This window comes from Sphaeramia orbicularis, chromosome 11 (assembly GCF_902148855.1).
Source record: "Sphaeramia orbicularis chromosome 11, fSphaOr1.1, whole genome shotgun sequence".
In the NCBI taxonomy this organism is placed as follows: domain Eukaryota; kingdom Metazoa; phylum Chordata; class Actinopteri; order Kurtiformes; family Apogonidae; genus Sphaeramia; species Sphaeramia orbicularis.
Genome location: NC_043967.1, coordinates 51,944,262 through 51,959,963, shown reverse-complemented (window position 1 = coordinate 51,959,963; position 15,702 = coordinate 51,944,262). Strand labels below are relative to the sequence as shown.

The following is a 15,702-nucleotide window of genomic DNA, read 5'->3' as shown; positions in this document are numbered from 1 at the left end:
CTCTCACTCTTGACCCCTGATCATTCGATTGACCTCAGTGGGTTTAAATGAGCCACAACACCTGGATGTAATCACAGCCTTATTGCTGTTTACCTCTTGCCCCCTCCCCCGAGATGGGGCCAGTATTATGAAAGTGGGTTAAGTCATCATGACCTTTTGGCTTAGCTCAGGATTTTTAATGCAGTGAAGCTGGTTAATGTCTTCAACCTTCATGGTAACTTATCTATAAATCCAACCTGATCCAGTGCAGGTTACGCTCCAGATAATGGCTGATCCATAAAAACCACCACCTATGATCCTCTTTTGACCTATCAGTTCTTCTACAAGATCTCATGGGCCTCAGTGCTCAGTTGAAAAAATAGAAAAGTAAGTGTGTTAAGGCTGACTGACCCAACAAACGACATGTGGGACATGTTCCCAGTGTTCACATATACCAGTAATGTCTGACTGACTTAAATAAAACTCTTTCTGGATGTGTTCATGTTTCATTCTGATCAGACATTAAAATTTCAAAAATATCAACAATGTATCACTGATCAAAAGATTTTGTCTCCTCATATTAGACTGCACACTGTATTTTTTTCCCTTCTGCTACTTTAAACATCAAGAATTATAAATAAAGTTTGTTTTGCAATCCAATATTGACATTGCTGAGACTTTTCATAACCTTAAATCACAAAGAAAAAAGAGCAGTCCCATTGTTTTACAACTTTTGATTTGTTTTACATCTACTTTTCTATTTGTTTATGTGTAGATATCATATTATTTTCGTATATTTCTTTATTTCTTACTTTTTCACATACTCAATGCATGTGGTCTGTCCCATGTTTTTGTTCATTATCTTTGAACATTTATTTATTCACTTGTTTGTTCATATGTAAATCCACATCTTCACTGATGTGGTCTGTACTTTCATTATACACTTGTTTGCGTATTTGTAAATAAAGTCTAGTCTATACTGTACTTTTATTTGTTTATGTGTAAAGTCTGGTCTGTACTTTAGCTCGGCTTCTGATTGGCCATAGTTTGCTCAGATTTCTGTGCTTCTATTGGTCCAAATCCCTGTCACTCATAGTTTTAGTGGACATGATTAGTCGTCTGGTCCCGTAGCCCCGCCCTCAGCTGTGTGAGGCTGTGCGGATGTCCGCTGTGTGTATGCGGACGGTCCGTCTCACTAAGCGGGACTGAGTCAAACCAAGCCCCTGAGAAGAGTCAAAACCCCCGGTCAGAGAGCTCCCAAGGCTCCGGCACGGCCCGGAACCCTTACACCAAGCCCCTGAGTACCCTGTAAAAGGAGAATCAGGAGAGGTGTTTCTTTCAGAGCACCGCGAGGCCCGGAGAGCCGAGCAGCGGGAGGCGGGAGCAGATGGAGCCCGCACCGGCCAAGGCGAAGCCGCAGGGCCGGCTGGTGGTGTCGACCCCGCTGGACGCCAAAGATGAGCTGGAAGAGGTGAGCTGAGCCGGGATAACCGCTCTTACCCACGCTAAACAGACGCTGTGAGCTGCTGTAGAGTCGTTGTAACTTGGGTTAACCCATTCTAACCCGGGTTAAAGACAGCTAACAGGCTAACTGCTTGTGGATACAAAGACATACTTCAGCTAAGTTAGCAGCTAACTAGCCCCGTTAGCTTAGCCGTCCCGTGTCGTGCTGTGTGTTACCATGGTGATACAGGTGTTAACCCCACCGTGAGACAGGGTGAGGTGTGTTCACAGTGCTCGTGCTCCCGTAGACCTCACAGAACAAGAGTAAACTCACACCTGACGGACACTTAGCCTAGCATGCTAACTCTACGTAAACATATGAGACTGATCGAAAAGTGACAGATGCGCATGCGTCGTGGCTGTCTTCCACATGTCAGTGAGATGTTGTCTTACAGTTTTTTTTTCTGTCATTAAGCGAGTTATAGTTCGTTTGATCTTGAACATATTTACTGCATCTATATCTGGATAAGGTTTTGCAAAAAACACATTTCATCAATTATTATGAATGTACAAAATGATGATTACTGGTTACTGCACAAATATATGATAGAGACATGCTGATTAATCAGTGTTAAGAGGACGTTCTAAACACTAATGCTATCAGTAAACCTTTGCTCTGGTAAAAGCCAGTAGGTCTGTGTGATCTTATAATTTTAGATGGTGATCTGTCTTCATTTTCATGTGATCTGCTTTAGAGGAATTGTACAAATTGTATCATGAATACGAACACTGCCCAAACCTTCCTATGAAATTATTAGTCATTTTAGATGGACAAGTACTAATGCAATTTCCGTGTTTTACATGGAGCCTTGCATTATGGTTTGTTTTTATCATTAGTCTTATCAGTATTTAGAGCTTATTTCACATTATTGTTGTTCATCTTTAATGTCTGTCTACACTAATGGGTTAATACAAAGTAACGTGGTATCTTACTGCTGAAGAAATGGTGACTGATGATGATGGTGCTGGTCAACTTCTCTACTCCAGTTGAAAACATGAAACATAAGTTGGAGTGTATGCACAGTTAAGAAAATATGGGCTTGTGTTTGCAACAACGATGAGTAGATTTGTTTGAGATTCTCATATGATACCCAAGACTAACTAAGTCATATTTTACAGGTTGACTGATAGTGGATTTTTATAGGTAGTTGAAATAATGATAGTTTAGAAAAGTTGACTGTCAAAAAACGGAGAAAAGAAAGAAAAAGAGATACAAGTAGTATTAGCTTTGTATTGATCAGAACAGCCAAATCTGATTTGACTGGCAAAATGTACGTCTGGGTCACGTGACTTTTCCTGAATCAAATTAAGCTACAGTAGTAAATTTATTTGACCTCACTTTGGACTGACTGTTTGTGAATAACCCTGGACTCTGGTGTTAAATTATCACTGATCTGTGATCATGTTAAAGATCGTTTAATGTGTGTGTGTGTGTCTGTCTTTGCAGCGGTTGGAGCGCTGTGTTGGGATCGTCCAGTCGTTGACCAATGGACTGTCAGAGAGAGAGGCTAACGATGCACTAACAGCTAATGTAAGAAACGCACATCAATAATTGCTCCTATGTACTGGCAGCCAATCACAGAGCAGGTCTTTCAGCCTCCAGGAGTTAATGCTCAGTGTGTTACTGTGCAGGTGTGTAAAGGCCAGCAGCAGCATGAGGAGGTGTGTCTGGGTCTCTTCACTCTGGTCCTTACAGAACCGTCTCAGGCCCAGAGGGTGAGTCCAAACTGAACCAATCTATTTTATCATTACTGGTATCATTGATGGCTCTGACATCACTGTGACATAAGTCTGTGTGTTTGATTGCTCAGTGTTACAGAGACCTGACGTTGGTCAACAGAGATGGGATGAATGTGGTCCTGGTCAAGATCAACCAGATCCTGATGGAGAAGTTCCTCAAACTGCAGGACGTTCCCAGAACGCAGGTAACGAGTCAAATAGGTACAAAAAATGACATAGCATACAGAACATAGTTAAAAAATCATACAGGTGGCAAGTCACACAGCCAACGACATAATAAAAAAGTCATCCTCTAACTGCTGTATGAGCATTAAATTATGCCCTTTAGAACATTACACACCAACCAAACATCAGACTGATCTGTGGCTGGTTGGGTTTTTTTGGTGTTTGTTTTTTTTGGACGTTATACTCTTGTTTGTAGCAGACTGTTACTGAAACATGACCCTCAGTGTCATGCCAAGTGTCTCTGTAAATGAGCATTTGTGTGTATTTCAGCTGGTGTGGTTGGTCAGAGAATTGGTGAAGAGTGGAGTGATTGGAGCTGATGGAGTCGTCATGACGCTGCTGAAACAGGTCGCAGGTCAGTTTGTTGACAACAACATTTCAATGGTTTGTCCTACATATTGAAACAATGGACATAATTTTGACTTTGTAGTAAATGCATCAGTTCAAGCAGATAAGATTTATTTTGTTGATTATGTTGTTAATTTAGTGCTTGTTTTTGCTCATTTTTATAATATATCAAAATTAACAAGACCAGTTCATTCTTCATTATTCTAGAACTTCCTTTAAGATTTTTCTTAGGTTCTCGGAGGGTGCAGGTGCTGGCTGCTTTCCATTATTTTCCCCACATTTATGTATACATACACACATAGACACACATACTCAGTAGAAGCTTCGTCTGCATCTCAGCAGTGGTAATGTTTCTCACATTGTCCTATGTAATCATACTGTTTGTCTTTGTGTGGTTTGTTGCTTCAGCTCAGTCAAACACACATTAACCTTAAACACTCTGTGGTCATGTGACTCATGTTGTGGTTTTTTTTTTTTTTTTTTTTTTTTGCAGGTGGAGATATCTCCACTAAGAACCTCTGGTTGGCTGAGAGTGTCCTGGACATTTTACTGGAGCAGAAGTATGTTACTATGGAAACAAAACATACAACAAACACCCAGAGACTCCAAAATAATGACTGTACTATGTTTTTAGAAATATTAGTCACAAGCTGACATTTGACTGTGCTTTGTTTTGAGGAAAAGTCATTATTCTATTTATTATCTGAACTTGGGTCTTAAATATGTAGCATCTTTACAGTCAATTCCTGAGTTAACAAGTCAAAAACAATTAAATAAAAGATGTGGAAAGTATGAAAAATATAGTAAAACAGCAAAACAAAAGCAGCATAAATGATGGAACAAAATTAAAACAATGTAACAAGACAAAAACAATTGAAATAAAGCACATTACAAATTCTGTTGCTGATATTTAAATTTTGAAAGTTAATATGTATTGTTGTCATTCCGTTGTTGAAGTTGGATGTTCAGTATTCTGTTTTTATTTTAGGGAGTGGGTGTTGAAGAGTGGGATGCTGATTGCGATGTCGGTCTACACCTACCTCCGTCTGATAGTGGATCATGGTGTCCCAAACCTGCTGCCTCTCAGACAAAAGGAAGTGGACTTCTGTATCAGCATGCTGAGGGAGAAGGTGAGTCTGCCTGTTGAGTTGCTCATCACGACATGTGACCTCCCAGTGGTTACCGTAGTAACCCTGTGTCTTTCGTTCCCACAGTTCATGGAATGTCTGATCATTGGTAGAGACCTGGTCCGGCTGCTGCAGAACGTGGCCCGGATCCCAGAGATGGAGCTGCTGTGGAGAGATCTGCTGCACAACCCTCAAGTCCTTAGTCCTCAGTTCACTGGTAAGCTACACTACCCACAGTCCTCAGTCCTTGGTTCCCCAGTAAACTGCAATACTCGCAATCTTCAGTCATCAGTTTGTGTAAAAACTCAATTCCACCCTTAAACTATACTACCTACAATCCCCACTGGTAAACTATGTTTTTTTTTCATTTGTAGATTGAATTATGTGAATTAATTGTGAGGAAGAACCTCAGTCCTAGTGACACTAGACACAAAATCCATGTTTTATAGTTGAAAATGTGTTGGCATGCAAATGTAAATCAGAACAAAAACCTAAAATATCCCTTTCAGAGCCTTATATATTTCTAGATCTCTGTTATCACCTCCTTTCAACCTCTTTCTGACTCAGTAGCGCTTAACAAAGTCATATATGTGATGAAATTGGATTAAAGGTACTATAACCTTGACAGAAATGTAGTAATTATTGATGTTGTCTAACATGAACACATCCAGCTTGTCAGACAATTATTTGATTAACTGAGAAAATAAATGACAGATTAATAAACTACTATCTTGTACCTTGTTTCAAATGTACTTGTGTCTGAAAAACCTCAATAAAACAAAATTTGAAAAATAAAAATAAACTACTGCCTTGATAGTGAATCTGAATTCTTTGTTGCAGCATAAGGGTGTTGTTCATTAATTTTAAAGGTAGATAACTTACTGTCTTATAAACAATCCTCAGTCTTCAGTTCACTATTAATAATGAGCTGATGATCTGTTGATGACATGTTCCAGGTGTGTTGCAGCTGCTCACAGCTCGAACCTCCAGGAAGTTTCTAGCGTGTCGACTGACTCCAGACATGGAGACCAAGCTGCTGTTCATGACCTCCAGGGTAAGTCACCATTGAGTCTTCAGTACAATAAAACCACCTCCCTTTCCAAAAGACCAGATAAACTACTGACTTTGAAAAGTTCCTGCAATGTTTAAATAAGATAAAGCTGATATGTTGAAGCTTAAATTTGGTTGAAAATTATCTCAAAGGTCTTGAAAAATATCACATTCAAGTGTTTGATATGGGTGGAAACCCTTGGAAACACTGAAACTGTCTCATTAAAGCATCATGTAGTTGGTTTCAGATGGTGTCGGGTGGTTGATTGTTTTAAAACCATCTGTTTGCTCAGATACTGATCCGCTCTTGCCACTGGATTCAAACACATGACTGTTCAAGTATTTATACCTATAGCCTCCTCTGGTACCACCTGACTTTTTTTTCCTGACCCCTGTGCAGGTGCGTTTTGGGCAGCAGAAACGGTACCAGGACTGGTTTCAGAGACAGTACCTGTCAACGGCTGAGAGCCAGTCTCTACGCTGTGATCTGATTCGCTATATCTGTGGCGTGGTCCATCCGTCCAATGAGGTGCTGAGCTCGGACATCCTGCCACGATGGGCCATCATTGGCTGGCTGCTCACCACCTGCACGGTAAGGGGTGGGACATGGGATCTGTTTAAAAAATGTACATCAAAACTCCAGACACACTAAAAGGAAATGGTGAATAAAACTGCAGATGGTGTTTTATGATCCACAGTCAGTAATAAGCTAAAAGGTCTTTCAAAACCGCATTTTCCTGGCCTGGAAAAGTCATGAAATAAACATTGTCAAAAGCTTTGGAAAAGATGAGTAATTAAATTTTTAGTGAGCATTAATACTGATATTGTAAGACATTTTCTTTACAAGGATAGGTATTATTTGTCACCCTTTTTACATTAGAGTTTAAATCCCTGGGTTGTATTTGTATTAAAATTAACCAATCAGATGCCTTTGTGTCCACAGTCGAATGTCGCCGCCTCTAATGCCAAACTGGCTCTGTTCTATGACTGGCTTTTCTTCAATCCTGAGAAAGACAGCATCATGAACATAGGTAAGGCCCAAACACACATCAACACGCACAGGTAGATGTGGAACTGGGATCTGAAATCAAAGAAAACCATTCACCTTAATTTAAACGTGGAAGTTCCAAGGACGTGACCTCACTTTTTGTGGCGTTGAAATTCAAATAGAACGGTGAATACAAAAAAATGGTAGAAAGAGCGAACAACATAAAACATAGGTCTGAATCTATTAAGTTTTTATGTATGTTGTAAAGACACAAATTACAGAATTTCTAAATTTAGTGTTTGTTTGAGGAACATCAGGTACATCCAAATTAACTACAGTGATGTTTTTAATAACGAGGTGATACAGGTCGATATGTTTCCGTTTGAAGCAGTGTGAATAAGTAATCCAACACCTGTCACATGCTGCTGTTGAAGGAGCCCTTCCAAACTTTTCCTACGAAAAGTACTGATGTGAAGTAATTGTAAGGAATGAAGAACCTGCTTAAGGCTTGAACGGAGTCTAAAACGGTCACAGAGGAAGCAGACGTGTTTCTACAGACAACATTATCCAGGACAAATAAAATGACTGACATAGTCGTACACTTTCTACTGCACATCGTGTCATAACTTCTATACATGAAACACAGTGTTCTGTCTTAGTTTGGTATCACATGAGTCAATATGAGATCTACATGTGAGATTAACTTTGACCTGGTTGTGTGTTTTTTAAGAGCCGGCCATCCTGGTGATGCATCACTCCATGAAGCCTCATCCTGCAATCACCGCCACTCTGCTGGACTTCATGTGCAGGGTAACAGTCTTCTCCAATTCCCTCCCTCTGATCAGTGACTTCAAAAGACATCAAACTGATAACCAACCCAATCAAAATACATTTATTTCCTTACATTCAGAACTTTTACAAGACTCACTCATTTGTAGACAATTTTTAAGTCAATGGACAGACATTTTCCAGTGTTTCAACAAGTTTATAATCCAGTTTACTCTTGCAGTTTAGACCACTTATGTCCAGTTTAAACTGCTGTAATCTGGGTTCAATGAGTTTGTAATAAGATTTATGCCATTTTAATCAGGTTTAAACCAGTTTATGTTCCACTAAAAACCATTTAAATCTGTTTTAAAACAGTTTTAAAGACGGAGCAAACCATTTTTAATGTGATGAACTACTGGTATCAGTTGTCATCCGTCAGTCCGTCAACAATTTTTCAAGAAACTTCTTCTCCACAATGGTCAGCCAGAATCAACTGAAATTCATAGCAGAGGTTCCTTGGGGCAAAGTCTACCGAGTTTGCTCAAAGAATTGAGAAATATTGAATTTGAAATTTTTCACCACTATAAACAAATTGGGATTTTTTTAAATGTCAAAAATTCAAAGTGCTATAACTTGAAAACAGTTGAAGATATTTATATAATTACTATTGGCAATAGACAGGAAGTCACATATGGGCTCTCATTTGGTGCCATGACCTTTGACCTTGAGTGACCTTTAATCTGGTTGGAACCAGTTTATAAACTACTTCAGTCAGGTTTCAGTGTGTGTATAATCCAGTTTAACCTAATTTATGATTCGGTTTAAACCACTTTAATCTGATGTAATCAAGTTTCTAATCCAGTTTCTATCACTTTAATCTGGTTTGAACTGTTTGTAATCCCTTTGCACCACCTTAATCCAGTTTCCGTGTCTAATCTAATGTTTTTCTGTGTCCTCAGATCATCCCTCATTTCTTTCCTCCACTGGAGTCTCAGGTCCGACAGGGCGTCTTCAACTCGCTCAACTTCATCATGGAGAAGAGAGTGCTGGCGTAAGATGATACTAATTTACTAAAACACAATAATGCACACACCAGAGCCATATGAACATCTGACCTTTGACCTTTCTGTGCGTTCTCAGTCACCTCGCTCCGCTGTTTGATAATCCAAAGTTGGACCGGGAGCTTCGTTCCATGCTCCGAGAGAGATTTCCAGAGTTCTGCAGCTCGCCTTCACCTCCAACTGAAGGTAAAGCAGCCAGAATTGTACAACCACTTTTTATCCTCCAACACGTACAACAACAATAAATATTAGATTGAAAATATCCCGTTACTCAGATGAAGTAATGTGTCTTTGTGTGTAGTCAAAATGGAGGAGGCAGTTTCCATGGGGATGGACAACCACTTGTTGGACAAGGAGGAGGGTTGCTATGACAACACAGAGGCAGCCTTCAGTGATGATGAGGAGGAGGTCAGCAACAAAGGTGAACATTAAACCAAGTTAATCAGCCTTAAACCAGAGTAAATGTTTGTTCAGTGTAAACTTAAAATGAATGTTGACCAATCCCTAAGCAGGAAAGAAGCGGGAGTTCAGGTTCCATCCAATCAAAGAGGCTGTGATGGAGGAGCCTGCTGACATCACTCCCTGGCTGGACCAATTGGATGACACGATGAAGGAGAAAGTGCTGCAGGTTCAGAAGACCAGGTGAGTGTTTCCTCAGTTGTGGAGGTCAGAGGTCAGCGCTGATGCGATATTCACACGGTGTTTGTGTTTCTCAGTGACACAGAGACTCAGTGTGAGGTGATGCAGGAGATCGTAGACCTGATCCTGGAGGTGAGTTTGAAAAAGTACACGCTAAAATCTGAATCTGGAAATGAGGCTCAATACTCTGAACTAATTAAACCCATTGAAAACTAAAGGCCTCCTCAGGCCGTAAACTCTAGGAATGATAACTATTCCATACCATAAAGTTTGTAAAATCTTCCATGGAGGGACATTGTGATAAATTTACAGTTTTTGGTATGAACAGACCTTTACTGACTTTACAAGATCAATGTCAAGACTTCTAAAACACTGTGGAACTCTGATGTGTTCGGGTTTGTTCTGTTTGGTTCCAGGAGGACTTTGACTCGGAGCAAATGTCAGCTTTGGCTTCCTGTTTGTCGGAACTGTTCAAAGATCATTTCAGAGGAGACGTCCTGCCAGAAGAGATCACTGAAGAGTAAGATTTTTCACTTGGCAGTCTGTTAGACGTGGTTAGAAGGGTTTTTATAGCTCCATCAAAAGTCTGAAGTCTTTCATCTTAAATCAGATTTTGACAGGTCTCATAAACTGGTTAGACGTTAACACCTCATTCAGTCATTCAGTTACTGATACAGTGTGAATCATTCATATCTGAATGAAACTGTGATATCCATCAACAATGTGTTTGATGCATCAATCAAGATAATGCAACAAGTTGAAAACAAAGTAAAAGACACCTTTCTGACATTTTCCCCGTCTGTGTTGTTTCACATCAGGTCTCTGGAGGAGTCCGTTTGTAAACCGGTCTGTCTGGTCTTCAGAAACCTGGTCACTATGCAGGAGGACAACAGCGGCTTCTCTGTTCTCCTGGACATGTTGGCCGAACTTTACCAGAAACAGCCCAAGATCGGATACCACCTGTTGTACTATCTGAAAGCCAGGTAATACACTCAAACGACGACTAACAAATACCTAACACCTCACAGAGACCGCGCAGGTGACGTCATATGTTATCTCTGTCCGTACTTACAGTAAAGCAGCCAATGGTAAAATGAGTCTGTATGAGTCGTTCGCTCAGGCGACGGCGCTCGGTGACCTGCACACGTGTCTCATGATGGACATGAAGGCGTGTCAGGAGGACGACGTCCGGCTGCTCTGCTACCTCACCCCCTCCATCTACTCAGAGGTAAACTCACAGACACACAGGTAAAATACATGTACACACCTGTGCCAATGTCATTGTCAGGTCAGCTGACTCGTCTTTAATCCATTTCAGTTTCCAGATGAGACGTTACGGAGTGGTGAACTCCTCAACATGATTGTAGCTGTCATCGACTCCACACAGGTAACACATCTAAACTTAACTAAACCGGCATCTACTGACAAACTGAACTGAACTAAACAGGCATTTAACAGCTGATGGATCATACCTCTGTCTGTGTCTACAGTTACAGGAGCTGATGTGTCATGTGATGATGGGGAATCTGGTGATGTTCAGGAAGGATTCAGTCCTCAACATCCTCAGTGAGACATGAACATACACACACAGTAGATGTTCTAGCTTCTAATATATATATGTATATGTATATGTATATATATATATATATATATATATATATATATATATATATATATATATATATATAATTTTTTTTTTTTTTTTTTTTTTTTTTTTTTTTTTTTTTTTTTTTTTTAGTGCATCATGTCATCTCACAGGTCAGATGATTTAAAATATAAATCTGACATTCATTTACAGATCATGTCCTTGATTAATCAGTTGAATTATTTGTTATAGAGGTCATATGTAGTATTTCTAATGGGAAATATTAAAAGATGACCCAAAATGATCCTTAAGTGTGTTTAGAATAAAGACCTCTGAAGCTCTGCCAAAGATGCAGCAATGGGCTGGGGGATTTATATGACCACTAGAGGGAGTAGTGAGTCACTCTGCCAGTCTGCCATAGTGAAGAAAACTACAGACTCTTTGACCATAATATTTGATTTTGTGGCTCATGAAGGTATAAGGTGCCATGTGATGTGTGTGCCGTTGTGCCATGCTATTGATTAAACAAACTGTACAGAAAACACAGGTGATTTGTGGTTTTACTGTGGCTGTTTTCTGACAAAAAACAGAGCTTTAGTGTAAAGTATCAGCTGATGAAGCATGTGAAGATTATAAAACCTATAACTTTTAGTTTGAAGTAGAAAAGTTTATGATTCCATAATACAGATGTGTTGAAACAATGAGCTTTAGACATTATTCAATGAGTGATAAAGTCTGTAGATACATAGAGTTGATTTGTTGGTGGTTTTTTAGTCCTAAATGTGTTCTTTTGTGATACTTGCCATGTATTCTTGACTAATCAGTAATGTTTGCAGCTATCCTGTCTTGAAAATGAATGTGTTATAATATAGTTAAGTAAAGTACAATATTCTCACTGAAATTTAGTTAAAACTAGAACTATTGACAAGAATGCATCAGTACTGAATACAATGTCCTGCAGTAAACGTACTGAGTACTGAACTTGTTGACGGTGTCAGTCTGTTTGAAATCTCTGTTTCCTGATTTCAGTTCAGTCCCTTGACTGGGAGACCTTTGAACAGTACAGCACCTGGCAGCTGTTTCTAGCTCACAGTATTCCTTTGGAGACCATCATCCCCATCCTGCAGCATCTCAAATACAAAGGTGAGGCTCCATAAGCTCCTTGGTCAGTCATACAGTGACGCAGAACATTATCTGTACGTGTTAGAACTTTTACAGCTCCTAATTAAAACCTAATGATCAAGACTTGCCGAAATAAATCATTAACTATTGTGATATCTACATTTACCAACTACACACTGAACCATCGGTGTAAGGTTAAATTTCTCACCTCTCATAACAAACTGAAAAATGCGGAGAACTGTGTGAAACAAAGTTTGTCTCAGCAACATAAGAATATTTTTTTACAGGGTAAAATTGACTCATGTTGGATGTGACTCTAGTTCTGAAAAATGTTACAAAACACCTTGAAAAGGATCAGGGATCCTCAGTTATTGCACAAGAATTTTGTAGAGGTCCCTGAAAATGAGATGATTTTTAAGTGGATTGTTTAAAATCAATGTAGAAATGTCAACATGTTGATCTGAATATAGCTTTTAGTTATTCAGTATTGGTTTGAAAAAAAGCAGTGTCATATATAGAGCTGTGGATTAAAACATAGGAAAATAAGCAAAATCCAGCATATCCGGCAATGTGATTAAAAACAACCCTAAGTTTGTGAAAGTTTGTTATCGAAGGTCTCACCTGCACTACGACAGATATTTTCCTCTGTCTTGGTAGAATTTTATCTCAAACAACCACTTTTAGTACATCTTCATGTATGTGAAACAACAAAGAACAATGGGTGATAAATACTAGTTTATTTATGCCAAGGTGAGGAAACGGATGTGAAGTTACAATAAATGAATAGATAAGTAGTTCTTTATGTTTTATCTCTAGGAGTAGAGGCTCACTGCTCCGAATGCTCTTGACCTATTGTTTTCTTTGTATGTTTTACTGTGATATTTTGTTGTCACAGAACATCCTGAGGCGTTGTCATGTTTGCTGCTGCAGCTGCGAAGAGAGAAGTACGACACTCACTGTAACACATCACACACACAACATACATGATGATATGGAGCTGAAACAGTTTTCAGAACGTTGGTGACCAGAAGTGGATCTGTTTAGTTTTTATCTAACCAAAAACTTTGGCAAAAGTCTGTTTTGTTTGTTTTTTTTTTGTACTATGCTGTCGTGTTAGGTGAAGGCAACAGGTTTATCAACTGTTATAGTTTTACAGAACATAGGAACACCTATATGTCTGACAGTTTTATATTTTTATTTACTTTTTTGTACCCAAATAGATTTCTATTCTAGATGAGTGTCTTTGCACCAAGAAATCACAAAGCATTAAGTTGTCTCTGTGACACTTCATTACAGTCTGTAATGACTCATAACATCTCAGTCAATAAATAGAAAGCCTTTTTTATCATAGTTTGTCAGATCTTGGAGAATGGGTTGAAGTCCTCGTCTCCCATCACTACAGTAGAAACACAGATCCATCTGTGGTCACTGTAGAGCTCCTTAAACCATTGTTGTTTAACTCTATCATCACTGAGGCTGCTGTGTGTGTGTGTCAGGCCCAGCGAGGAGATGGTAAAGATGGTCCTGAGTCGCCCGTGTCACCCTGAGGACCAGTTCACCACCAGCATCCTGAGACACTGGGCTTCCAAGTACGACGACACCCTGGGAGAGCACATCAAAGCCCAGCTGATCAAAAACAACAACCAGCCACGCAAAAGACAGAGGTAAGACACGACAACACACTGATGATGTGTAGCATGTACAGGAGTTTTATTTGTGTTCATGTTTGCGTCTGCTCTCTCCGTGTGTCTCCAGTCTTCGTAGTTCGAGCAGTAAACTGGCACAGCTGACTCTGGAACAGATCTTAGAGCACTTAGACAACCTGAGGCTGAGTCTGAGCAACACCAAGAACAACTGTCAGTACATAAACTCACTCATTTATAAACACTGAACAGCTCTCGGTACACAAAAAAAGTCACCATGATATATATGTCTAATATGTCAAAAATAAAAAGCTGCATTATATGAAGAAAAGTTGTAATATTTAGAGATGATATGTGTTTGATTTGAAGTCAGTTTACTTATTATTGATGACATATTCGTCTGTATTTCCCTCAGTCTTCACTCAGACCCCCATCCTTCAGGCTCTTCAACACGTTCAGGCCAGCTGTGACGAAGCACACAAGATGAGGTACGAAAACAAAACAACACAACACGTGGAACACACTCACACACTATTCTCTGATGGTGCCTCTCCCTCTACCACAGGTTCAGCGACCTATTTGCTCTGGCGGAGGAGTACGAGGATTCACAGTCAAAGCCTCCAAAGTCTCGACGTAAAGCACCAGCGTCATCGCCTCGATCCAGGAAGGGAGTAGCTCCGCCCACCAACAACGAGGAGGAGAGCGCCTCCAGCAGCGCCTCGGTACGTACGGTGTAAACTAAGTCCAACACTGAAAAATGAATGCATTACAGCGGGAGATGAAGCTAAGAAAATTATGACGATTTGTTTTTTTTATTACAATGATTATAATTTTATCTCAGGATTTAACATTGTTTTCATCTTCCCTCATATTTTACTTTGGTTGTGTGTTGCGTCATTTTCATCTTTTATTTTTTACTTCATTTTCATCTTCCTGTGTTGTTTTTGAGTTGCATCATTTTCGTCTGGTTGGTCCTTTTACGTTATTTTCATCTTCTTGCGTTGTTTATGTCATCATCTTGTTGATCTTTTCATCCAGCCTTCTGTTGTAACTAAATGAATAACTTCTTCTTTAGTTAATGTTATTTGCAGTTCTTTCGTCTTTTCACTTCTTAAGTCTCCCTCTTATTTAACATTCACACACAATTATTTGAGTTTTTGATGCTTAACATTTTTGTTTGTGTTTTCCAGGAGGAGGAGGATTCCAAACCCAAAGCTCCCAAGAGGAAACGGAAAGGCTCATCTGCCGTTGGCTCTGACAGCGACTGAAGGACTGAACGACTGATTGTAGACCAGCTGATCGCCGGGGGCGGGGTCTCGTGACGCCATAGACTTTTAACTCATGGTGAACAGACTGTGACATGACGTAATCGCTGTGTTCGTTTCCATGGAGACAATGACTAAGCAACTGCTGACTGGCAGCGAGCTGTAGTTGAAGAGGTCAAAGGTCACTGTGTGGCTCCCATGTGGCTGTTCTCCCATGATGCACTGAGACAGGAAACCACGGACTCTGGGACCCAAACGGAGACTGATTTTAACATGAAAGTTATGTTTGATAAAAATGATGACGATGAATGCGGTTGTTTGAGGGTTTTTTTCAGCTTTTTCTTTTCCTTTTTCTGGACTCTTATTGTGGAGGATCCTGACTTCCTGCTGTTTTTAGCAGCTCTTTCCTGTTTGTGTCCCCGCTGCAGTAAAAGCTTGTCTGTTGTAAACATGTGAAAATTCTTCATATAAAAGCTGATGGTTTGTTTACGCTGCTTGCCTGTTTTGATTCTCTTTAATCTTTCAGTCAAAGAAGACCAGAGAAATATATTATTTGCTGCCCTCTGTTTTTTTTTTTCTTCATTTTATTCCCAAATGGCAGCATTTATAGTGAACAGAATTGGACCAAGCACAGAACCCTGTGGAATGCCGTGACTCAC

The 15,702-nt window shown here is 39.7% G+C and overlaps 1 protein-coding gene across 2 annotated transcripts; it reads left to right on the top strand.

The window, feature by feature from the left end:
- The first annotated feature begins 1,131 nt into the window (after positions 1–1,131).
- On the top strand, positions 1,132–15,537 carry ints3 (integrator complex subunit 3). Of its 2 annotated transcripts, none has more exons than XM_030146870.1 (29): positions 1,132–1,450; positions 2,930–3,013; positions 3,115–3,198; positions 3,294–3,407; positions 3,718–3,802; positions 4,289–4,355; positions 4,784–4,925; positions 5,010–5,139; positions 5,879–5,976; positions 6,373–6,564; positions 6,916–7,003; positions 7,691–7,770; positions 8,688–8,779; positions 8,869–8,975; positions 9,091–9,210; positions 9,299–9,431; positions 9,506–9,560; positions 9,845–9,948; positions 10,247–10,411; positions 10,503–10,656; positions 10,747–10,815; positions 10,919–10,994; positions 12,043–12,156; positions 13,031–13,079; positions 13,632–13,799; positions 13,891–13,991; positions 14,194–14,266; positions 14,344–14,500; positions 14,969–15,537. In XM_030146870.1, exons 1-29 carry the CDS (start codon positions 1,367–1,369, stop codon positions 15,044–15,046), a joined length of 3,063 nt encoding a protein of 1,020 aa, XP_030002730.1. In that variant the 5' UTR covers positions 1,132–1,366; the 3' UTR covers positions 15,047–15,537. The 2 variants fall into 2 exon arrangements, with proteins under 2 accessions (XP_030002730.1, XP_030002731.1); XM_030146871.1 differs by having other exon boundaries at positions 1,367–1,450; positions 9,302–9,431.
- The last annotated feature ends 165 nt before the right edge of the window (positions 15,538–15,702 follow it).